General features: G+C 31.2%; 1 protein-coding gene across 1 annotated transcript in view; it reads right to left on the bottom strand.

Annotated features, from left to right (window-relative positions):
• Positions 1-15,631: 15,631 nt before the first annotated feature.
• Positions 15,632-25,982, bottom strand: part of LOC139503247 (uncharacterized) — a 42,791-nt gene continuing 32,440 nt past the window's right edge. The window contains exons 11-17 of the mRNA XM_071293007.1: positions 24,765-25,442; positions 24,448-24,554; positions 22,369-23,613; positions 21,208-21,238; positions 18,322-18,590; positions 17,661-17,688; positions 15,632-15,945 (exon numbers count right to left, since the gene is read on the bottom strand). Of these exons, the coding sequence (XP_071149108.1) occupies positions 15,632-15,945; positions 17,661-17,688; positions 18,322-18,590; positions 21,208-21,238; positions 22,369-23,613; positions 24,448-24,554; positions 24,765-25,442 (2,672 nt within the window). The remainder of the gene's footprint in view (positions 15,946-17,660; positions 17,689-18,321; positions 18,591-21,207; positions 21,239-22,368; positions 23,614-24,447; positions 24,555-24,764; positions 25,443-25,982) is intronic.

Here is a 25,982-nt window from a genome sequence, read left to right on the forward strand (position 1 = left end):
AGGTAGTAGGTATTCCTATGGGCACCAACTGTGCCCCTTTAATAGCAGATTTATTTCTATATTGCTATGAATCTCAGTTTATGACCAAACTCAGTAAAGACCCATCATTGTTACATTTGGTTGATACATTCAAAAATACCTACCGTTATCTGGATGATATTTTTTCGTTGAATAATCCAGAGTTCTCTAAATATACTTCAGAAATTTACCCAAACGAATTTACTTTAACTAAATCTAACAAAAACAGCAGCAGTTGTCCTTTTCTAGATTTAGACATTTCAATTTCAAACGGGAAACTTCACACTAAAATTTACGACAAAAGAGACGATTTTTCATTTCCTATTGTTAATTTTCCTTTTTTAGACGGCGATGTGCCTTTGGCTCCATCATACGGTGTTTATATATCGCAACTCGTTCGGTTTGCCCGTGTGTGTTCTGATGTCATAGATTTTAACGAACGTAATCAATGCATCACTGGTAAATTGTTGTGTCAGGGATTTCGATACCATAAATTACTTAAAACTTTTACTAAATTCTTTCATAGATACAAAGATTTGATAAGTAAATTTGGCTATACCTGTAGAAAGCTTATTAAAAATGGTATTTTACATCCTAAATTTTATGATAATATTGTACTTAAAGCGAGGAAATCACTATGTGATCCTTGTAAACTCATCGAACCTTTAAACAAACTTATAAGTAAGGGTTATCGTACCAATATTGTAATTAGATCTCTGAATATAGTTCACATTGGCACTAATATTGATTTTGTCATTAGCAAATTAAAACATAACTAAATTTCATTATCTTTTGAGGCGAGATGTATAGAGACACAGACACGTTAACTTTTGTTTCTATAGAAGTCGCTCTTCACTATACTACTACCTGTCGATACATTTATTTTTGGCATTGCACAAGTCATGTCTTCTTTGACTATTAATGACGTTAAAATACTAAATCCCTGTGATGTGTTTTAGTCGATTTTAGTATCTGATGCATGATTTTTTACTATTAATTGGTTTTGGCTTTTAACTAGCTGTCAGTAACTGCGAGTACTCTCAAATCGTATTTTCTTGTTTATTCGACCTGTTGATACTGTTTATAATGCTTTTTTTGTTATTTTTTATTTATATGGATCTTGTCTGTACACCAGCTTTGATTATTTGTAATATCCTCAATTTTTCACTTATTCTTACAACATTTGTATAAACTTCAAGATTATAAAAAACCGGTTTTTTTCTATAGTGAACATTGATTGGTTAAATATTTCTCAGTGTGTTTGAATTTGTTTGTCAGCTTTTTGGTCATGAATGTTTGTCTCTAATATTTATTTAACTGTGCATTTGTATTCAGATTTCGTTCATTGTGTAATCATACGTTTTTTGATTGAGTTAAGTCTGCCAATTGATATTTTATCGTATGTTTTTCTATGTTGTGATGTTATGCTATTGTTTCGGAAAAAGGGAGAAGGTTTGGATCCATTAAAACGTTTAATCCCGCTGCAAATGTTTGCACCTGTCCTAAGTCAGGAATCTGATGTACAGTAGTTGTCGTTTGTTTATGTAATATATACGTGTTTCTCGTTTCTCGTTTTGTTTATATAGATTAGACCGTTGGTTTTCCCGTTTGAATGGTTTTATACTAGTAATTTTGGGGCCCTTTATAGCTTGTTGTTCGGTGTGAGCCAAGGCTCCGTGTTGAAGGCCGTACTTTAACCTATAATGGTTTACTTTTTTAAATTGTTATTTGGATGGAGAGTTGTCTCATTGGCACTCACACCACATCTGCCTTTATCTACCAAATAAAGTACGAAGATGCGACTGTCATACAAGTGGGAGGTTTATCCAGCTACTTAACTAGGTTCAATTCACCATTGTCTGCATAAGAAAATAAATGCCTGTACCAAGTCAGGAATATGACAGTTGTTATACATTCGTTTGATGTGTTTGAACTTTTGATTTTGCCATTTGGTTAAGGGTTTTTCGTTTTGAGTTTTCCTCGGAATTCAGTACTTTTGTTATTTTACTTTTTTCTTTCCACATTATACAACTATCCTAACAAACAACCTTATATATTGCTCTCCCAAACCCTAACCAGAAGCCAGCAATGTTGATTTGTGGTCATAACAATAAATAAGCAGATTTGGAATATTAAAATTGTTTGAAAAATTATCTATGTTATCTATAGTTAGCGATATCTTTGAATGTATTCATTGAAATCTTTTTATACTTATCCTAAAATAATATAAATGGTATGTACGATACATTGAATGTTATCGTCTGAGAGAGATAAAAACATGAAGAACTTACCCTTTGTTGTTAAAGTTTGATAATTTGTGTTAACGAGCTGAGAGGTTAAATTATGTGAATTATCAAGTCGACTCGTCTTATCAATCAAATCTGTTATCTTCGAGTCTGTTATGAAACCTGTAATGGGAATAATGTTTTTTTTTTTTTTTTAAATTTAAATCATCAATACATGTATCATAAAACTGCAATTGTTGTGCTATAAATCCGCAACCGCATGATGCATAATTATTGGCTATACTACGACTAAATTGTGTTATAAGAATGAGACAACGGGTGTCATCAATAGAACAAGAACTACTGACCCTTCCGAAGTACCCGGGTTCATCGCGATTTTGTGTATGGCTCGTTTTACTCACCCTCTATTTCACTATTCCGTTTTATTGTCATTTGTCCTTTAGTAGTTAACATGTCTTTTCGTAGTGTTGTCTTTTTTTTATTGTTCCATTGATAACCACTTTGGCTTCGGGTGAAAATTAATATAGGTCTTTTTAACTTATGTTTGAATAAATTTTACAGTTACTGGTAACATTTGTCTTTCATCGACGATATAAGAATATATGTTGTTGCCAATAGTTGTTACTATGAATTGTTACTGTTGAAAACAGTTCTTTTTATTACTGTTTTATTAAATGGAATATATGTCTCTTGATATTATAATGTAATGTTTTGAAAAACATAGTGCTTAACTGTCTACAATGGAAGTCGAAATGATATACTAGTATACATAAAGAAAAAAAAGATTCACTCAATGATAATTGATTTGTTCTTCTAACCATTCAAAATTTTACTGAGAAAAGTAACAACAACAGCGTTTCATATAAATTTCCATATACAGCATGTGCACAAAAAAGACACAAAAAACCAAGGGATCATATTTGATTGCTGTTCTTTATCTCAAACAACATGGAGCAAACATTTTCTTATATCATATCAAGTTTTAGAGGTCACTATCACTGGTTTTGGGTGGATTAAGTTTGGAATTATTGTTTTCCTGTTAAATGCACTACAGATTGATAGTAAAAAACTTTCAAATGTACAAGAGGCTTAAACATTGTTAAACAAGTATACATAAGAAAATACCTGCATTAAGTTAGGAAAATGACAGTTGTTATCATTTCCTCTGATGTGTTTTAGCTTATGATTTGGTCATATGTTAACGTTTTTTAAAATTGTCCTGGGAGTTCTGTATTTTTTTTTTATTTTACTTTGTACAATTTTGTGTGTATAATTGATGTACCAATACATGGTAGGGATCTTCCTAATGACTCTCAAAAAAATTTACTCTTGTAGTCAAACCAAGAACGGTTGTGTTTACATGTGTCATGTTATCATTCAAACGTTTTATCTTTGTGTCTATTGTTGATCCTGTAAAATACAAAAACAATTATTCAGTTGTATGTGAAATATGTCAACATACTGTTGACTCTCGTTATCTTGGTACCTTAAAATATCTGTTATCTCAATGTATAATATAAATGATAAATGTCTATTGTATATATTCACTTTTCAGAGTTTATTTTATCCTGATATTATTCTATTTCTACTAATTCATATTGTAACTGCTAGCTATTACTAAAAATGGTTGCTACCGTGGCTATATCATGTATATATAAATTATTAAATGTAAAATCTCAGATTTAGGACTGATTGTTTTTGTCAGTACGAATATATTATCTTCATTGAAGTAATTAAAACTTATCTTTTTATAATCTTACAAGTGCAGAAAGTATTTATGATAACGATATATCTACATATATCCATAAAGGTTATGCGGTACTTTTTTTTATGACATAACAATGGCAACTCATAGTATTCGAGAATGTTTTTCTTATTAAGTGCCATACTTTACAAAATCACATCTTACCGTTATATATGTCGGTAAGTTGCTGTTTGGCAAGAGCTATGTCCTTGTTATTCAGTATGGTCAAGTTGTAAAGAGCACGAAAGTCCTCACTCCTGGCTTGGCTAGTTGCTTTTAACATATTTATTGCATTATTTGTTTCCTGCAGACCGTTTGCAACATCCAAATTCTTTACTTGCTTTAGACTTTCTACTTCTTGATTTAGTTTATGACTGTCAATTTTAATTGCGATATTTTCGTTCAGCAATATACTGTAATTCTGTCCAAAATGGCCACTTTAGTATATAGTCGTGTAATCTCATCTTCCTTGGTCTGCAGACGACTATCAAATATATTTTGCATTGAAGTGAGATTTTCCAGACGGGAAGTATATGGTTGAAGGTAAATTGACATGTTTTTAGGTTGTTGTCCACCATTATCATTCGACGCATCTATTTTTGTCTGAAGTGTTACAACAATTTGCTCCAACTGATGTCGTTCCTGCTTTTCCTCGGTCAACGAATTCATCAGTTGCACATACTGACTTGTGGTTATGTAGTGACTTTTACCATTTGGACCGACAGTACTACTATCCAGCAGAAATGTAAAGCAGCCATGGTAAAGCAATGATAAAGCTCATACTTTAGATGCCCAAAAGGTCAGCATTGTCTCATCCTCCTCAGAATGTCAAATAAATAATAAAATTTTGTATAAATTACCAACCAGATAATGTTAAGGGTGCAGTTATTTGCGCATAGATACGTTAACTTGTCAGATAACTTGGTTTAAAGTAAATTCTGCATTCTATTTTAAGCTATTTTAGATAACACAAACATGATAAAGATGACCTTTTATCAATAGCGTTTCGTTTTATTAAAATGAATCTTAAAATCAGATAAAAAGTAATCCGGATTGTCATAAAACGGGCATATTAGTGTAAGCAAAATAGCTGGAAGAAGACAGTTTCTAGATGGGTACAGCTGAGGACTATGCCATACAATGAATAAATAATGCGGGAATCTAATGAACCATTACTGGACAATACATGTAAAGAAGTGCGTAAAAGGGGGGTATCTGCACGGAAGAACGCGAAATAAAATTTATCTTTAACGCTGAACGATCACTTACAAAATACTTGCATGTTGATCTTTGTATCGATTTCATGAAACACGGTGAATAACGAACCTTGTTCACGGCTGTATGTTTAATAAAAATGGCAAAACACGTTGCATGAAAATAACCGTTAAATATTCTCTGTGAATGTACAATAATTTCTTATTTACTCATCCTCGTGACAAATTTTGTTTTCAACCGGCAAACAAAGCCTTCTTTGAATTGTTTTGTTGATATACGCAAAATCATTCCCTTGAAGGAATTTCTACATCATTTACGAACAAGGAAATAAAATTAATCCTTCCTTCACGCTTGAAATGAGATAGGTAGTGTCTATCAATAAAACGCTACTTTCAGATACACTACTCACTATTTTCAGCGATTAACTTATGATATATGGTTTACGTGGATTTCATCATTGACTCTTTTTGAAGTGCTAAGCACCTATACTTAGTTATCGTTATTAAGGGAAATATTATACATAATTAAGTCCTAACTGTCTAAAAAACGTAAGAAAAACTAATAAAGAAGTGATACACATCCGATATATACACGGATTACTTATGTTGAGAACTCGAGGAAAATATCGTATATCAGTGATCTGGATTTTCTATAAATGAGTTGATGAGTCTTGCCAGTTTGATACCGAAAACCAATATAAATCGGTTATAAATTGCATTGAGAAATTATGTCCCAAAGCTATGTTCTTGAAGATAAGATTTGAAGTACTTAAAAAAAACCAACCTTATCCAATAATTTATTAGGACTAGCTCACAAAGAGTATGATTACATTGTAAAATTATTTTATTGTATATATTACAGAAATTTTGAACATCGTATTATTATAAGTCACTCATGGAGAAACCAAGCGCAGAGGTTATATTTAATATTTGCACAATTAACAAATCATTCCCTACATTATCAATTTCAAACACGTGATATAAAAGGTAAATAATAAAACCGTTAATTTGTTCGTTTGAATTGTTTTACTTTTGTCATTTCGGGGCCTATCATAGCGGTATGGGATTTGTTCATTGCTAAAGGCTGACGCTTAACATATAGTTGTTTGTTTTAGCAATCATACCACATATTTTTTTTTATATTTAAAATCTGTCTTGTACATGTAGTTACAATGGAGTTCAAATTACCGCCTTCTATACTTACTAGATTTTATTTGAGCAGAGAGTATTTAGACGTCAGAAAATGTTAGTTGCCAATTATTAAAAAAAAACATTGAGCTAGACGTACCAACAATTAACTACGCACTGGAGAAACATATGGATGACAGCTTTGCTTATACCTTTCCCTTCAATTTAAAGGATGGCCTTGAATGGATAGATACTATTACTGACTATGAGTGTGTTTAATATTATGTGTGCATGTATGTGTCAATAGTCAATATTGAAGATGCAAAATATTGGTTCAGATGTTCGGAAAACATAAATAAAACACAGTTGAGTCAATATATGTCTTTTTATTAGTAAACCATCATGAATTTATATATAACATCTGCAAAAGTGAGTCTTATTTAAAGTTTTAAATAAACATTAAAACACGACTGTCATTTGGTATATCTAGAAAAATGATTGTTAAAGAATGCTTAACCATGCTAACGATGGTCGAGCATTGCAATCAGATCGGTAAAGATCTGGTATCTGATCGTGTATAATCAAACAATGTGCAGAAAATCTGCTGTATTTTAAAAATGCTGAACAAATCCGAAAAAAATGCTTCTCACGATTATATCACTTTCTCAATAATACTATGAAACAGGTTGGAAAAACAATGCAGGACATAATGTGAAAACACAAAAAAAGCAACACAAGTAAATGAGATTCATTAAAAAACCCATTTTGTACCTATAATGGTTACATTCCAATATAATTTTATATTTAAAACATAATATTTAATGTGTCAGAAAATTAACCAAGATTATATTCTTTGATAGTTCTTCCGAACAAACGGTAAACCAGTGATATTGTAAAAAATGTTTCTTGGTACACGATAGAGAAAATGAAACTTTGTCAGGAGAATTTGGCCTTTGTTAGTATTGTATCATTTCTAATTTTAGTTGCTCCGATGTATTTCGGAGTTTAGTATGACGTTCATCTTCACTGAATAGTATACAATTTTGTTAAGGGTCCAGCTGAAGATCGCTGAATTGAAGACCAATAAGGGGCCTTGGATGCTGTCGGCTCTTTGGTCGGGTTGTTGTCCCTTTGACACATTCCCCATTTACATTCTCTATATTGTATTTATGATTTTTAACACTTAATTCTAATTACAACACTTTTCCTTGGACGTAATTACAAAAAAAACTAAAAATGTAAATGTATGAACAGGAAGGTATTCTTTCACTATAATTGTTATCTATATAACGAATGAAAGCCGTGTAAAAACAACATTAACAATACTGGTTTGGTTAGAAAACAAATGATAATAATGACAATATACAGTTATATGAAGAGCAATGGGCAGCTTCAAACACAAAAAAAAACCATTATTGTTAAAACTCAATATGTATTACTCAAATTATAAAGGATGTTACTTTAACCTTATAAAGGGGTGGGGTAGGGGTTTGGGGAGCTTTGTTCTTTGAAGTGAAATTTCTCCTGTCAAAATTTAAGAAAGATATTCCTAAATGATCTGAACATTCACCACTAGTCAAGACATTTATGCATATTTCTTAGATTGTCTCATGAAGATGTTCAAGGTTAAATGCATTGTTGAAATGAGTGCAGAACCAAGTTGTCTACGTCTTATGGTCTTTGAAATTTATTGGATAGCCAAAATCGGTTGATTTCTTAAAAGTACATTGTCCTTCGCAGAATATTTTAAATAAATTGGTAAACAAGGTTAATGGCCTGAAAAAACTTCACCTTTTTAGTTTTGCCTGCATATTGCAGATCGGTGTTCATTTGATTCAAAGAATTGTTTTTGATTTGTCAGATAGCTCTCCGTACCGTCAAAAATGTATAATTAAATTGGCATATATGACACGAAAACAAAATGGGCGAAATACAAATGATAACAACCTGGAAAATAAACAAATTAGTCTCCCAATCTTGAATATAATGAGTATAATGATATAACATAATACAAAAATAACTATAAATATACTATTATAGCGAAAAAAATATGGAAAAAAATAAAACTGTATTTACAGAAATCATATGTTATTTATAAAAGCAAGTCATTTAGCTTTGGATATCTTCATCTTCTATGTGAATAAAATCATTGCATTATGAAGGAGGTGCTCAGCAAAATCATGATTTTATCACTAGAATTCAAACACATTTAAATGCAATAAATCTTATACTCGCTTCTTCAAATACTTACAATAACCAACAGTTCATGAGGCACTCTTATGAATTTAAAGCAATTCAAATGTGGGACATATAGATACAATAGTCAATACATAAATAAAAATCATGAAACTCCAATATATAATACGATTCTATACAGTGTAACTATTTATCAGTTTAAGTCTGACATGGGCGATTTTGTACTTAATCCTTTTAACATGTTTGAATTGGTATGCATTCACATCGACATTCCTAGAATTTAGTTTAAACTATATTTAACAGTCTAAACTTGCACACGACATGTATTTCACCAGGTGTTAATAATTTTGAAAAACGATTATCCGAGTAACCGGTTAGGCAAAAGTGTACGATTTGACAACACTAGTATATAGCGTGTCTTAAATAAATGTATAATCGAAGTATTATATTACAAGAACTGAAAAAAATGACTTCTAACGTATTTAATGCACTGCCAAAAAATGTTTGCAGTTTGACATATGTTATCAATCAATGTACTTATAATCCCGTCGAAGATTGAAATTACAGAATATACAAAAAAATCGATTAAATAATAGAAGCAAGATTTAATGGCCAAACCACAATACAGAAACTATCAGTTTTGATTGGATTTCCTGCTTGAAACAAATGGAAATGAAGACAAACAACCTTAAATGTGAAAACTGATCATTGACAATATCCATTTTTATCTGTGATCAATTTTAATCGTAATGATTTTTCCTGAATGAACTGCTGTACATGCCAACGTACAGTTGGTGGTACATATTCCGAAAAACACATCTAAAACACACGATAACCTCGTATGTTCACTGGATTCCCCTTTTATCCTGTAAACGTGTGTTAACGGCATATACTAAAGACATTTTGTCTCTTTTGTTTTATTGTCGACACACAATTAAGTCACTATTTATGTTCACAGCTCCCATTATTACGCTTGCAGAAGAAAATGTTTATGTTGTCAAAGAAAATTTAAATATAACTTTGGAAATAATGAAAGTTTATATACATAGACACATCCTATTTTCTAACTTTACGCATACATCAATTTCAAGTCATGTCATACAATTGTTTCAAATATCAACCTAGAACAATAAAACCGTAGACATAAGCATTATTTATGTAAGTACTTTTTGTTAAGTCTGATTAGATCATGATTATTTTCTATCATTTTAGCACTTTTCATTTTCCCTCCCTGTATACATACGTTTAACAAGCCAAGGCTCCGTGTTGAAGGCCGTACTTTAACCTATAATGGTTTAATTTTTAAATTGTTATTTGGATGGAGAGTTGTCTCATTGGCACTCACACCACATCTTCCTATATCTATTGTAGATTTATATTGCTCCCTATTTGTACAGATACATCCAAGAATAATAGATACGTAAACTTGTCAGATACTTGGTTTAAAGTAAATACTGCATTCTATTTAAAGTTATTGTAGATAAAACAAACATGCTAAAGATGACCTTTTATCAATAGTGTTTTGTTTTGTTGAAATGAACTTTAAAGTCAGATAAAAAGTAATCCCGTCTGTCATAAAATGTTAACTAAATAGCTGGAAGAAGTTTATAGATGGGTACAGCTGAGGACTATGCCATCTAATGAATAAATAAAACTGGAATCTAATGTACAACTACTGGCAGTACATATAAAAAGGTGCGTAAAGGGGGGGTATCTGCACGGAAGAATGCGAAATAAAATTTATCTTTAACGCTGAAAGAACAATTACAAAATACTTGCATGTTGTTCTTTGTATCGATTTCATGAAACACGGTCACAAACGAACTTTGTTCACGGCTGTGTGTTTAATAAAAATGGCAAAACACGTTGCACGAAAATAACCCTTTACCATTCTCTGTGAATGTCCACTAATTTCTTATTTACTCATCCTCGTGACAAATTTTGTTTTCAACCGGCAAACAAAGCCTTCTTTGAATTGTTTTGTTGATATACGCAAAATCATTACCTTGAAGGAATTTCTACATCATTTACGAACAAGGAAACAAAATAAATCCTTCCTCCACGCTTGAAATAAGATAGGTAGTGTCGATCAATAAATGGTTCTTTCAGATACACTACTCACTATTTTCAGCGATTAACTTATGATATATGGTTTACGTGGATTGCATCATTGACTCTTGTTGAAGTGCTAAGCACCTATACTCAGTTATCGACATTAAGGGAATATTATACATAAGTCCTAACTGTCTAAAGAACGCAAGAAAAACTAACAAAGAAGTGATACACATGCGATATATACACGGATTACATATGTTGAGAACTCGAGGAAAATATCGTATATCAGATTTCTATGAAGGAGTTGATGAGTCTTGCCAGTTTGATACCGAAAACCAATACAAATCGGTTATAAAATGCATTGAGAAATTTCGTCTCAAAGCTATGTTCTTGAAGATAAGATTTGAAGTACTTAAAAAAAAAAACTTATCCCCAAATTTATTAGAACTAGCTCACAAAAAGTATGATTAAAGTGTAAACTTCTTTTATTGTATATATTACAGAATTTTGAACATCGTATTATTAAGTCACTCATCATGCTCATTGAGAAACCAAACGCAGAGGTTATATTTAATATTTGCACAATTAAGAAATCATTCCCTACATTTTCAATTTTAAACACGTGATTTAGAAGGTAAAGAATAAAACTTTTCTATAAGTAATTGTCTATCGCTTTGTGTATCTTACCGTTGAATATTCGAATGCAACGTTCTGAGGTCTGTGAAAAAAGACATAGATAAATATCCCAGGTTTCTGGGAAGGTTGGTATCCCGCTAACATGTTAAACCCCACCCCATTCTGTTTATATGTGTCTGTCCCAAGTCAGGAGCCTGTAATTCAGTAGTTGTCTTTGTTGATGAGTTACATATGTGTTTTTCGTTTCTTTTTTGTACATGAATTAGGCCGTTAATTTGTTTGTTTGAAATGTTTTACTTTTATCATTTCGGGGCCTATCATAGCGGTATAGGATTTGTTCATTGCTAAAGGCTGAAGCGTAACATATAGTTGTTTGTTTTAGGTTTCATACCGTACCACCAATTACTCCTTCAAATTGAGAACGTATGTGAAAGTAGGCCTACTCGGACAAAAAATAGTGCATTTGATGTCCTTTTTTACTTAAACTAACCGGTAAATTGGCAGAAATGAAACTTTTGGTGAAAGAGAAATATATTAAAACCATTTTGAGCTAAAATTTACTTGTTTATGAGTTTGCATTCAAAATTGAGGATTAATGCACTCCATAGTATACTAATTTAAGATTTCCAGAAAACCAGGGGTTATTTTCAGTGGTACCTCTATTCGGAACACCTTTTCTTTTTTATATGATTTTAAACACCTATTGAAAATTGGCATGTAGAAAGCTGATACATGTAGGATTCAGGATATACCTGGTTTCTATGAAGTTAAACTTACGGTAAAATATTTAGAAAGCTGTGAAAATTGTAAAATTTTGTTGAACAGATAGGGACTTTTAATTGGTGGTATGACACCTTTAGCAATCATACCACATCTTTTTTTTTATATTTAAAATCTGTCTTGTACATGTAGTTAACATGGAGTTCACATTACCGCCTTCTATACTTACTAGATTTTATTTAAGCAGAGAGTATTTAGACGTCAGACAATGTTAGTTGCCGATTATTAAAAAAAACATTGAGTTAGACGTACCAACAATTAACTACGCACTGAAGAAACATGTGGATGACAGCTTTGCTTATACCTTTCCCTTCAATTTAAAGGATGGCTTTGAATGGATAGATACTATTACTGAATATGAGTGTGTTAAATATTATGTGTGCATGTATTTGTCAATAGTCAAGATTGAAGATACAAAATATTGGTTCAGATTTTTGGAAAACACAAATAAAACACAGCTAAGTCAATATATATATGTTTTTTTTTATTAGTACACCATCATGAATTTATATATAAAATCTGCAAAAGTGAGTCTTATTTAAAGTTTTAATAAAACAATAAAACACGACTGTCATTCGGTATATCTAGAAAAATGATTGTTAAAGAATGCTCAACTATGTTAACGATGGTCGAGCATTGAAATCTGATCGGTAAAGATCTGGTATCTGATCGTGTATAATTAAACAATCTGCAGAAAATCTCCTGTATTTTAAAAATGCTGAACAAATCCGAAAAAAAATGCTTCTCACGATTATTTCAGTTTCTCAATAATCCTGTGAAACAGGTTGGAGAAAATATGATGGACATAATGTGAAAACACAAAAACAAAAGCAACACAAGTAAATGAGATTCATTAAAAAAACCATTTTGCACCTATAATTTTAGTTGCTCCGGTGTATTTCGGAGTTTAGTATGACGTTCATCTTCACTGAATATTATACGATTTTGTTAAGGGTCCAGCTGAAGATCGCTGAATTGAAGATCAATTAATGGCTTTGGCTGTTGTCGGCTCTTTGGTCGGGTTGTTGTCCCTTTGACACATTCCCCATTTACATTCTCTATTGTATTTATGATTTTTAACACTTAATTCTAATTACAACACTTTTCCTTGGACGTAATTACAAAAAACTAAAAATGTAAATGTATGAAAAGGAAGGTATTCTTTCACTATAATTGTTATCAATATAACGAATGAAAGCCGTGTAAAAACACCATTAACAATGCTGGTTTGGTTAGAAAACAAATGATAATAATGACAATATACAGTTATATGAAGAGCAATGGGAAGCTTTAAACACAACTAAAACCATTATTGTTAAAACTCAATATGTATTACTCAAATTATAAAGGATGTTACTTTAACCTTATAAAGGGGTGGGGGCGGGGGAGCTTTGTTCTTTGAAGTGTAATTTCTCCTGTCAAAATTTAAGAAAGATATTCCTAAATGATCTGAACATTTATCACTAGTCAAGACCTCTATGCATATTATGATTTCTTAGATTGTCTCATGAAGATGTTCAAGGTTAAATGCATTGTTGAAATGAGTGCAGAACCAAGTTGTCTACGTCTAATGGTCTCTGAAATTTATTGGATAGCCAAAATCGTTTAATTTGTAAAAGTACATTGTCATTCGCAGAATATTTTGAATAAATTGGTAAACAAGGTTAATGGCCTGAAGAAACTTCACCTTTTTAGTTTTGCCTACATATTGCAGATCGGTGTTCATTTGATTCAAAGAATTGTTTTTGATTTGTCAGATAGCTCTCCGTACCGTCAAAAATGTATGATTAAATTGGCATATATGACACGAAAACAAAATGGGCGAAATACAAATAATAACAACCTGGAAAATAAACAAATTAGTCTCCCAATCTTGAATATAATGAGTATAATGATATTACATAATACAAAAATAACTATAAATATACTCTTATAGCGAAAAAAATATAGAAAAAAAAAAATAAAACCGTATTTACAGAAATCATATGTTATTTATAAAAGCAAGTCATTTAGCTTTGGATATCTTCATCTTCTATGTGAATAAAATCATTGCATTATGAAGGAGGTGCTAAGCAATATCATGATTTTATCACTAAATTCAAACACATTTAAATGCAATAAATCTTATACTCGCTTCTTCAAATACTTACAATAACCAACAGTTCATGAGGCACTCTTATGAATTTAAAGCAATCCAAATGTGGTACATATAGATACAATAGTCAATACATAAATAAAAATCATGAAACTCCAATATATAATACGATTCTATACAGTGTAACTATTTATCAGTTTAAGTCTGACATGGGCGATTTTGTACTTAATCCTTTTAACATGTTTGAATTGGTATGCATTCACATCGACATTCCTAGAATTTAGTTTTAACTATATTTAACAGTCTAAACTTGCACACGACATGTATTTCACCAGGTGTTAATAATTTTGAAAAATCTAAATTATAATCGACTCAGTCCCGAATCACACTCAACCTTACTAAACTAAGTTTAACAATACTCCACCCTTTTTGTTATCAATAACCCTTATTTTTGCTATTAACAAGAATTATTTTCCTTATATATATACATTTGACCAGAAATATTATATACAAAAGAGGTTTGTCTGATAAAACAAAAACAAAAAATAATAATGCCATATCTCAATTTGAAATAGTGGTTTCTAATTGATTATGTCATAATTATGAATTCAATATTTATACAGTAGGAGTTTTTCAGTTGAGTTAGGTTTATACTTTAGTAGTATAGTTTAGGCTTTGGTCGACTCAAGTACGGTTCCGAACTTAACGTCTTTATGTGTGTACTTTGAAGACATTACATCAGATCAGGGACTGCTCATACTATTTCAGACTTTTAAGTAGTGTCAAGATAAGGGTTGGGCAAATATAAGTACAATTTATAGTTAATAATGAAGTCGGGTCATATAAAATTAATGACAGTTTCAGTCAGGCAGAATGGTCGGTACAAATTAGTTCACAGGTACAACTACTACTTATCTCAGACTTTTACTGGTTGTTTAGAGGAAATCTTTAATAAACAAATCACTATACAAATCAAACATTATAAAATTGAAATATGTACATTACTGATAATCAACAGAAAGTAAAATAACTTCAGATCAAAAGGTAAATTTAATGCGAGTTTCCTATTTTTTCGGTCCAAAACAAATCGTTTGAATATTTTACCTTTTTCATGTTCCTTATTAAGAAAAATCTAGGGAAAAGGTTTCTGACTCATACAATACATCAATTGTTTTTTTGTTGTATTGTATTAAATTTATTGAAAGATGAAACAAAACATGATAAATTAAACAGGATTGAGTTTTGTTAGCGTGATATCTGTTAATATATCTTTTGTGATGTACTATTATAAAAATTTAAAGCCTTTCAACAAAATTGAAGAGCTAATATAAACGAAAAAAATTCCAAACCCTAAATAAAAAAATGTGATAAATATATATATATATATATATTACAAATTAACAACTATATGTACTCTACTGCGCGCATGTTCTCGTTAAAAAGCTTGAATGTTTTGGAACAACTTAATTTCACTTCATTCGAAGAAAACAACAGGAAATAGTTCAAGAAAGCAAACAAATCAGAATAAATCGATTAACGTGTCTTCAACAATTTTTATATTTTTGTCAATCTTGCTAAATGCCTGTGCAATTGTTCTCAAAGTTGGTTTCAGATTGTACATTTTACAAAAAGTATTTCTCCATTCCTCTAAGATTTCTCTATTGAGTTTGACCAAATCTCTTTCAACTGTGTGCCTGAAGTTTATCCGTTCCCAGGTATTGAACTCCATTTCAAGTTCAATCAGAAATTTTAAGGAGTTATTTCCAATTAATGGAGCTAATTTGTCAATATGTTTCTCTGTTGGTACAATGTCCCACTTTTCAGGTTCCTTATCTATATAATGAAACGAAAAGGAACTATTATTATATGTTTTTTATTTAAGATTAGAATAATGCTTATTACAATATAATATGATATCATATATTAGTACAAATTTGAAAAAAAATTAACGTATGAATTAATAAAAATTAAGAATTAAACAATAACAAAGATATATACAAAACGAGGAATGCAATTCTATATTAATTCAGTGATGAATTGATATTCTAACACAAGTCATAAAACAAAACACTCTAAATTTTGATATATTTCTACATAGCGGGTTGGTCTTGGCACATGATAAAGAGGGGCTACAGTAGAGACTACCCGACACAAAGTCCCTCCACCGCTCATGAAAAGTGTATATACGTGATACTAATTAAACACAAGTATTGTTAATTCATAAAACCAATTTGATATTCAGGTTTTGTATAAAAGTTGTACCCATATAACCAAATACTTAAAATATTAAGTAAATAATACCTCGACTATTTACTACATCATTCGACCTTTCAATAGCTTGTTTGGTATAGTTTAGGTCATACCTAGCTGTATTAACACATTTTCCGTGATACCACATTAACAATCTTAAAGGCTGGATTATAAGTAAAACAAACATTGAAAGACACGCTTACAATGTTGAGGCATTATGTGAAGCACTTCCATATTTTATTTTATTATTTTTGTTATTTATAAGTCCAAGTTTTGCTTCATCTAAATCTTAACTATAAGTGAAGAAATGAATCTTCCTTCGCTGCATTGGATTTCTAAATTACGTAAATTTCATCCGTGCTACATCAAATTATTGAGTCTTTCAAGTGCTCCACAAAACCTGTTTTAAAATTATTGCACTTATATATTGTGAAACTGCTTATTCTAGGGACTAGATGTGGATACTTCAAAATCGAAAGAATTTTTGGAAACATAGAATTTGAATATCCTTCCGTTAGTACTGAATACAAACATTTGACCTCGTCCATACTACAACTATTCCCCACTTTAATTTAATTTGACATAATTGGTCCCGCTTTGTTACATCAATAATTGACATTGAATGTCGGTTGATAACACCAGAAATCATTTCAGTTCCGATTGTGAAATTTTTATTCTTACTAAGCACACATCCAGTTGCACCTGCTAATGAACTATATATCTCCTAATTGATACGGTATTCCTATTATGATTTCCGTGATAGAGAGTTGCTACTTACGAAAGCTTTGAACCAAGAATTCAAAGAAGTGAAGTTAAAATCGTACATTGGAACATTTTACGGAAACCGCTACGATTTGTTTGACCTTTATTGATGATCAGTTTCACTGATGACAACTGATATAACTATACATTTGTAACCGGAAATCTCGTCCTCTTTCCCACCGAGTACGAATTGTCAAAGTTTGGTTTGTCTTTGTCTAAGCTTGGATAACACTTTTGTATAATTCGACTCTCTTTTACGTAATCAATTTGGTCTTCAACATTCCATGAGTTTTTCTGTGCACGTGTGGTTGTCGAAGTTCTAAAAACTTTCAACTCTTAACTTTTTTTAATTGATCACTCAGACACAATACATACGTGTAACAAGAGGAATACAATATTAACATATATATACAAACAATACAAAACAATGGGGGGGGGGGATAACAGAGCTAGAAAACAAAAGTTATCGTGGATAAGGTCTTGGCAAGGTATATATTTTTCAACTACCGGTTTAATATTAGAGACATATAACTTACCAAAATCAATAGGATCTCCTTTCACAAGCTGTAAAAAATATATTTGTTTATTTGTCATTATAAAATAAGAAGGTGTTTAGCATCAAACTTTTTCATTTTAAATATTTTCTAAATTTTTCATAATTGTCGAATGATACAAATCAAATAATTATCAAAAAGAAAATAGATAGGAAAAAACAAGTATTATTAAGATAATACGTACAGTAAACGTCAATGACGCAGACCTGATATCGACACAAATATTAGATATCTTCAGAAGTGTATTTGAAATATGTCAACCCTTAAAGCGTTTCGAATTTATAAAAATGTCACATACTGATTCAGAAATACATATCTTTATTTATCACCTAGTGTTGCCGATAACGACACCTGGAAATATCATTTAACCAAAGGAAAAAAAAACTATCCTGTTTTCGGACAAACACAGGTTGTTGCATTTCACTTGTTTTGTACGATACGTTAATTTTTAATTGTAATTTTGTTTCAGTAAGTACGTTGATACCGGAAAACATCACATTTTGAATTGGCTGTCCGAAATTTCTTGTGGACTTTTATGTGACTATTGAAATTAATACTATTAGAGAATAAAAAAAGACCAAATGATTTAACAACCAATTGATTTATCAGATATACGTTTTCGATTCATCAATTGAAAGTGTACCTTGCAAAGTCTATGGATATTTGGTATTTCGGCTCGTTCGAATACTTCTTTGATATGTCTAAATGTTAACGCAAAACTATTTCGACATTTTCTGACGACTTCAAATTTCCATGTCTCTGTTTCTTCAATATGTAATAGGTTGTCGAAATCTTCGGAATTCAACCCTAACTGTAATGCAAATTCTCTTATCTCATTTTTCATGTACAATAAAGATAAGCGACGTAGGTCTAGGTCTGTTGGTTTTTCCTTCAAAAATTCTGCATTTGTAACTGTAATAGGAAATGGCATATATATCATATAGCAGTTATTGACATACTTACATCGATTGTTGAAATAAATGATAAACCTGTGACATAAGATGCTTATTAAAAGCTTCATATCTACTATCATTTACGAATCATCACAACAAACACATCCGATGCAGAGCCTCTTAAACAGATCAATAAAAACAATCAACATCGTAGCTCGCATCAGCTCATTATGACATTGGTGACATTTATCCGTGTCTAAGTAACTTTTAAATGAACAAGTTCGGATGTCTTAGATTTCAAATGTTGTTCGTTGTTTTTTCATATCTAATAATTCAAAACATAGCTACAAAATGGACGCTTGGATAACACAAATGCATGTTTTTCGTAGTAAGACATCATAAGATACACAAAAAAACCGTCTCTGTCAGGATTTCACTTCTCAAAATTAACTCCCTATTACGCCATTGTAAAGATGACGGGCTGCCAGTTTAGTTTATACACATAGCACAATTAAGATACTTGTATGTTAGTTGTATTATTAAAGACGAATATGTCTACTAGCTAATGAGCACCAGGTAATGTCCTAGTCTGCGTTGAGTTAACTAAAAACTATTGTCTGATCGGTTGTCAGGTGTAATTTTCAAAACTTCATAAACATGTAAAAACAATTTGAATTAAATCGTAATCTGTAATCGTTATCGATTGTAATTGATTACATTTTTTCCAGTAATCGACAGTAATCTGTAATCGAAGACTTTTTCGATTACATGTAATCGTAATTTAATCAATTACAGCAAAATTTTTGATGTATTCATGGTAATCATCGATTACTTTTCGATTACATTTCGATGTCATCTCTCATTCATGTTGAAAGTATTTTTTTTTTTAAATTTCTGATCCTCAGTAACAGATTCCTTTTAGAAAACAACTGTCAACTTATAACTTGAAAACAATGCTTCAAATACTGGTTTTGTAAAATGTCCACTATACACATGATACAAATGTTGAAGCATGTAATTGACAGTAATCGAAAAGTAATGTAATTACTTTTGATAAAGTAATCGATTGCAATCGATTACATACAAAAATCTGATTAATCGATTATTAATCGATTGCACATAAATCACTCATGTAATCGATTATTAATCGATTACATTTGTCAGTAATCGTGCCCATCCCTATAATTAAATATTTTGTTGAAGGGCAGACTAAAAATGTGCAGTGGTTGAAGACTATAAACCCTAATTACCACACGCACAAAATTGTTTTTGTTGAAGATATCCAAGATCCATCTAAAAAGACTGTCGTCAGGTACTTTAAGAACAATTTAGCTATTCGAACACACCTTCTCTGTTTTTATGATTCATTAGTAAGGCATTTCACTTGACCCGTATATTTCATTTTTTAGTACTTTGAATTTTTGATGTTATAAAGTTAACCTGCAGCCTTGATTTACAAAAAATGAGAGAATCTGAAGCGAGATGATGTTTTAAATAATTTTGCTTCATGCGTTTTCAAGACAAAATATTCAACAAACACGCCCTAAAATAAAAAGGTTAACTCGATTTTCGATTTTTTGGAATTTTTCCTTAAGTAACATAATGGAAGGGCAGACACACAAACTATTGAACTTATAGATTGATTTGTTCTCCGTCCCTGTTAATTTTTTTTTTAAATCGGAGGCTGGGCATTTTCTACATCCAACTTGATATATACCCATGCTGTCGACTTGGAATCTAATTGTTCTGTTCAAATATTTAAAAGATAAATACGTAATTGCACTAACATGATCAACACATTAACCGGAACACGTGGATATGATCTGTCTATCTTTCGGAGCACCTAAGATCATCCTAGGATTTGGTGGGGTTCTTGTCGCTCAGTCTTTGCTTTTTTATGTTATGGTTTGTAAACTTTTGTTCATCTGTCTTTTTTTCTTTTTAGCAATGGTGTTGTCAGTTTCGACATATGAATTTTCATTAAACTATTGTTGTTTTAATGCAGATTAGCTTTATATTTGTGCATTAATTTTGTAAGTTATATTTCTTATGAGTTCTACCCAAAATACAAAAAAACATTGACACTTTTAATGTGAATTTGGACTTGTAGCATCATCAATTTCAGTATCTCTTGGGCAATATTTGACAGTTTGAAGTGCTCATCTCTTTATAGTGACTAGTAATTTGTGATTTCAATCACATGTTTTAGAGGAAAACTTGAATTATGGGCATTACATGTAACTGTATAAAAAGAACTCATATGCAACATTTAGAATTAGTAGTTCTACTTTGAATTAAAATAGACATATTTTGTATTGTTTGCCAAAAAGTTCCATTTTCTACCGACTGGTACATTTGTAAAATGATAGTAAATAATATATGTAAAACTTAATGCAAAAAAGACATTTGATTTCAAATTATGTTTATAAACTGTAACGTGTATCTTAATCATTTGATACATCAACAAAAATAAAACTGATATTGTAGTTTCCAACATGGCATTATGAGCACAAAAAGACCACTAGCAACGAGATGATTTATCGTTAAGTTAATATGGCTGTCAAGAATTCGCAAAAGTAAAATACAATTAACTAACAACATTTCTGTTCATTATTGCTTTATTTTAAATACAATACCTGGGCATTCTTGTTCACACATGTCTTCATCCTGCGAATATAAAAAAATTGATAAGCGTTTTAGTCCTTACAAAAATGTATTCCAGTAGGTTCGCTCTTACTATTCTACAGTGACATTACATTTCTCTCAATTCTTGATGTCGGTCTAAAGGTAAACAAAGAATATTATTTATAAAAGCGTATTCATCAAATTGTGCCGATCGTCGTCTATGGAACGCAACAGCTGTCTTATATGGAACTCTGATATTACGTGATGTTGTTCTATTATTACTTGATGATAGTGAGTCTTTACATAATATGGTTTTGACATTACGTAATGATGTTGTGATATTACTAAATATGGAATAGTCATTACATAATGATATTTCGATATTACATGATATGTTTTCGTATTGACTTGATATAGTTTTGTCATTAATTATTTGATGATAAGGAACAGCATATATAAAGGTTGAAACTGAAAACAAATGCGGTCACTTCAATTTAAGACAAAACACATCTGCAGCGACGTTATTGTGGCATATTTCATAGATTTAAAAAAAAACCATTTTAATCTAAATTTTAGCGTCTTCACGACCATATCAGTTCAAATAATTTACATAAACAAATTTAAACGACTTCAGACGACACTTATGGGTTTCAAAAATCTTTCTTCGGATGTAATTAACTTAAGCCAAAATAAGCACCACCGGACATCTTACTTTAATAAGTAATATTGTTTTATTTCATTCGCTGGCACAACAATGAGCTTTCATTTGAATTTTGGTGTAAAACACAAGATGAACTGCTCTCACACGTGTAAGAACATATATCTACGGTAAATTTTCGAAATTCAAATTTATGATGCATGGCAAAATTAATGTTTTAACATCTTCAGAAAATGAATAAACACCAAACCTAAGTGGTACAAGACGGATCGTCTTGAAATTAAAAGTTTAATGAAACCATTCATAATTATGTTATAAAAAAGCTACAAAATGTCGTTTGAGAATGACAATTATCATGGACGGCACATTAAATGACCTAATCCAATCCGTATTGGTAGCATTGCACCAAGCGTCATTTTTGTGTACGCTAAAAGAATCAATAAGATAAGTTGTATTCAATTAATTAAGTAATATAAAAACTTCATTTATAATCATAACCCTATTGTATGTATACCTTTCCTGGGAACCAAGCATTGATTGTTTGCATTTCGTGTTCAATGCCATGTTCAGGACATATCCATACTTTGCCAACATTTTTTTGCTTTCTGACGTCACGGATACAAGGGTTATCTGGTGAGTTACAACATATTCTGGTTATAAAGGATGCATCACTGATTTGATTCTTGTCGCTGCTGGTTCTTATATACAACTGACTTATTCTCTCCAAGGCAGATGTTAAACATTCATTGATGCTCGAAGCCAAATCCCTCTTTATTACTGCGTTTGTTCTAGCATGAACAAGACGGGCAATTATAGTTTCATCTTCACAAATAATGTACATATCCAAAGAAGGATCAATGGTAAAAACCCCTGATCTATGGAATAGCATGTCCTTATTTTTCTCCCCGTATGTCTTTACCGCCCAGACATATAGACAGTAACTTAGAAATCTAAAAGATAATGCAGGAGGTATCATCAATGATGAAGATTGAAAGGCTATGGCAATACTTCTCTTTGTGAAGCCATCTGACTTAAGGTATCCAGAAGTATCTGTTGCTCTGACCATACTTGCAATATAGTAGAAATCAGCAGGTATGCGTTCGTTGTCTGAATCATACCTCTTTGGTTCTGCCAAAATATCCAGATGGGTCATAACTTTCTGTAAATATTCCTTGTTGTTGTAAAATGTACGATATTTCTTTTTCTTCCAAACTGTTTGGATATCATTTTTTGATACCACTCCTTGCTTGTCCATCACATCCCACAAATCTTGTCTTTGTTTGTCTCCTTTACAGAACCTTCTATCAGTAACAATAGATTTAAAGGCATCAATGAGAAGTGTGGGTGACAAAATTATATGTTTGTCCAATTTGTTCTCATCAAAGTACAAAATCTTGCCTATTGAGTGCTGAAATTTCAAAAATACCTTTAACTCAGTTTCCGAAAGAGGTCTAATAGGTTGCGCCGAGTTTATTGTATTTAGATGCTCTAGAGTAATTAGCGGAATGTTACGTCTGATGAGTGATGCAAATTCTAATTCTAGAGGGATGAAGCATTTCGGTAGAGATTCACCCCATGTTGGTTGATTTTCTGATTCGCTGATGATAACATCTTTGATCTTCTGCATCTCTGGGTCATCTTTGTCTTTCGCGTTTACAAATATCTGATCATCAATCACCAAATGTTGAATTAATGGCGTTGGTGCAAACAACTCTCTGATTTCTGCGAAAATTCCTAGTCTTTGGCTGTCAACGTCATCCTAAAAAATACAATGGAATGATAAAAACTGATTATCAGATATGTTTAGCACCTAAAAAAAATGTTGGTTGATGCGTTTATAATTAGTTTTACCAGTCATCGAGTATTTTTGATGTAGATTGTTGATAGAATATTTTTAAGTTTAAAAATTTAGTTTGATTCTTTAGATTCTTTATATGAGCATAGTAAACGTTTAATCACATATCAAACTGCACCGATTGCAAATTTACGATTCCAAAATTGCTTTAAACCAAAAAATTGAATATGATGCAACATTTATCTAGAGCATTTTTATTAATAATAGAACTTAAAATACCAAATTCTTAAAAGATCGAAAACATATAAAAGAGAAGAGTTTGAAATTCAACAGAAATCCAGGAAAGGTTTTTGACAAAATTCAGATGCAGCCTTTGTCAAACTTCAGTTATACAGATTGTGACCAAATTTTTACATCAACAAATGCTTTGATGAAAACCCGTAACAGAATATTGGATATCACTCTCAACAAGTAAGGATAAACAGTAAACACACACAGATTAAATTCAATCGTATTTGCGTCACATTAACTTGTGTTACTAAGATCAAAACGCATATTTCCCATAATAGATATCAATCCTAGTGATAACTTCTTCGAAGTAGTCCATACATGTGAAAATACCAATTAATATAATAATTGAAACAAACACACACTGTTTCCGCAATCAACAAGAAGTTAAGATTCAATCAATTTTTAACGTGTTTTTTTATTAACAAACTGTGATTACCTTGAAAATGATAAAAAAAAAACCTCACTTTTCATATTGCAAAAGATATTTGTTCAAATACATATACTTACTGCCTTTACCTCGTCCTTGTGCGTTAGAACAACCATAATTTTCGGAAAACCATTAATATTCCCCTTACAGTAGGTTACAATTGTGTTTATCCAGAATAATAGATAATCTGTTAAAGTAAACAAATGAAAAAAAGTCAATGATTGAGGACGAATTCCTGAGGAATATCTGAATTCTAATTAATAAAAAAAACTTGATTATTCTCTCTTTCACCAAGTTCAAAGATGGACTTAAATCATATGATGTATGCATTCAATTTTTTATGAAGTATATTGTACAAATTTCTAGTGAAAATAAAATAATGTATTTATATACATACCTTTTGCTGTTTTATGACCAGTCTTTCCTGGGAGGTACTGGTCCAGAGGACATGGGTCGTCCAGTTTTCTTCTACCATCTAATACAATCATGTAAATTGCTCTATATGTTAAAAATGTCTGATGAGTTGAATAGAAAACATCCTGTCCTCCAAAATCCCAGATAATTATTGGTGCTATCTTTTTACTATGTAACTGCTTCCTCCCAACTGTAGAAGACATTTTTAATAGTTTTTCCTTTGTAATTGACACTTTGATTTCTCCTACTTTTTTGGTAACGCCAAAAAAGGTTTTAAGCCTTCTAATCAGTCCAGGTTTAGTGACAATATGTGTGTTCCTGTCACCAGGGAAACCTGACTGTAAAGACGCATCATCTGATTCATTTAATTTTTCTTCTAAAGGAGTTTCACCATTTTTTCTGTATTTGGAAGAATCCGTACTTTCTCGACCAGTTTGGTAATCAGGAACAATGATTTCGTTATGATTGTTAATACCACCTGCACTGTTTTCGTCAGAAACTGAGCTTCCTAATGGTCTGCCGCTGTATTGTGTATTCGTGTTTTGTTTATGCGTATGGTCTATTGGCCTGTCGAATACAAATTGATTCATTGGTGCTTTATCTTGTGTTTCGTCTTCTTTCAAAAGGGATCGACTAATGATGATTTCTTCTAGGGAAAAATCTACAACCAGATAATATTTAAAAAGATTTTCAATGTCATGACGCATAAGAATTCTGGTCTAATAAGATAAACTAACAGTTAGCCAAAAAAGGAATGTTACTTAATTTTATCACTGAATATTTTGAGCTGTATTAGGACATTGCTTTATATCTTAACCTTCTCGAAAGCTAATTTCAAAACTCAAATGTATGTTTACATCTCATCCGATCAACAAAAACGAAACAGAAATACAAAAGTTCACAAAACATATCGTTGCATTAGAATACGATTTCCATCACTACAAGGTAACCAATGCAATTGTCACAATTTTCTATGTGTGCAAGCTATACATCAGCAGGTAATTCCAAGTACTAAATTATATAGAAACACCAATATATGTTAACGACTTAATATGTTTTTACTGCAACGAAATGTAGAAATAATGGTATTACAACTGTCAGCTTTCTGAAATTACCAGATATGACGTAATATTAACTGGTGGTATTACACCCAAAGATTTTTTTTTTGTTGGATAAAATTATTGTATTTGTTTACCACTTC

The sequence above is a fragment of the Mytilus edulis genome, chromosome 14 (assembly GCF_963676685.1).
Source record: "Mytilus edulis chromosome 14, xbMytEdul2.2, whole genome shotgun sequence".
Classification (NCBI taxonomy): domain Eukaryota; kingdom Metazoa; phylum Mollusca; class Bivalvia; order Mytilida; family Mytilidae; genus Mytilus; species Mytilus edulis.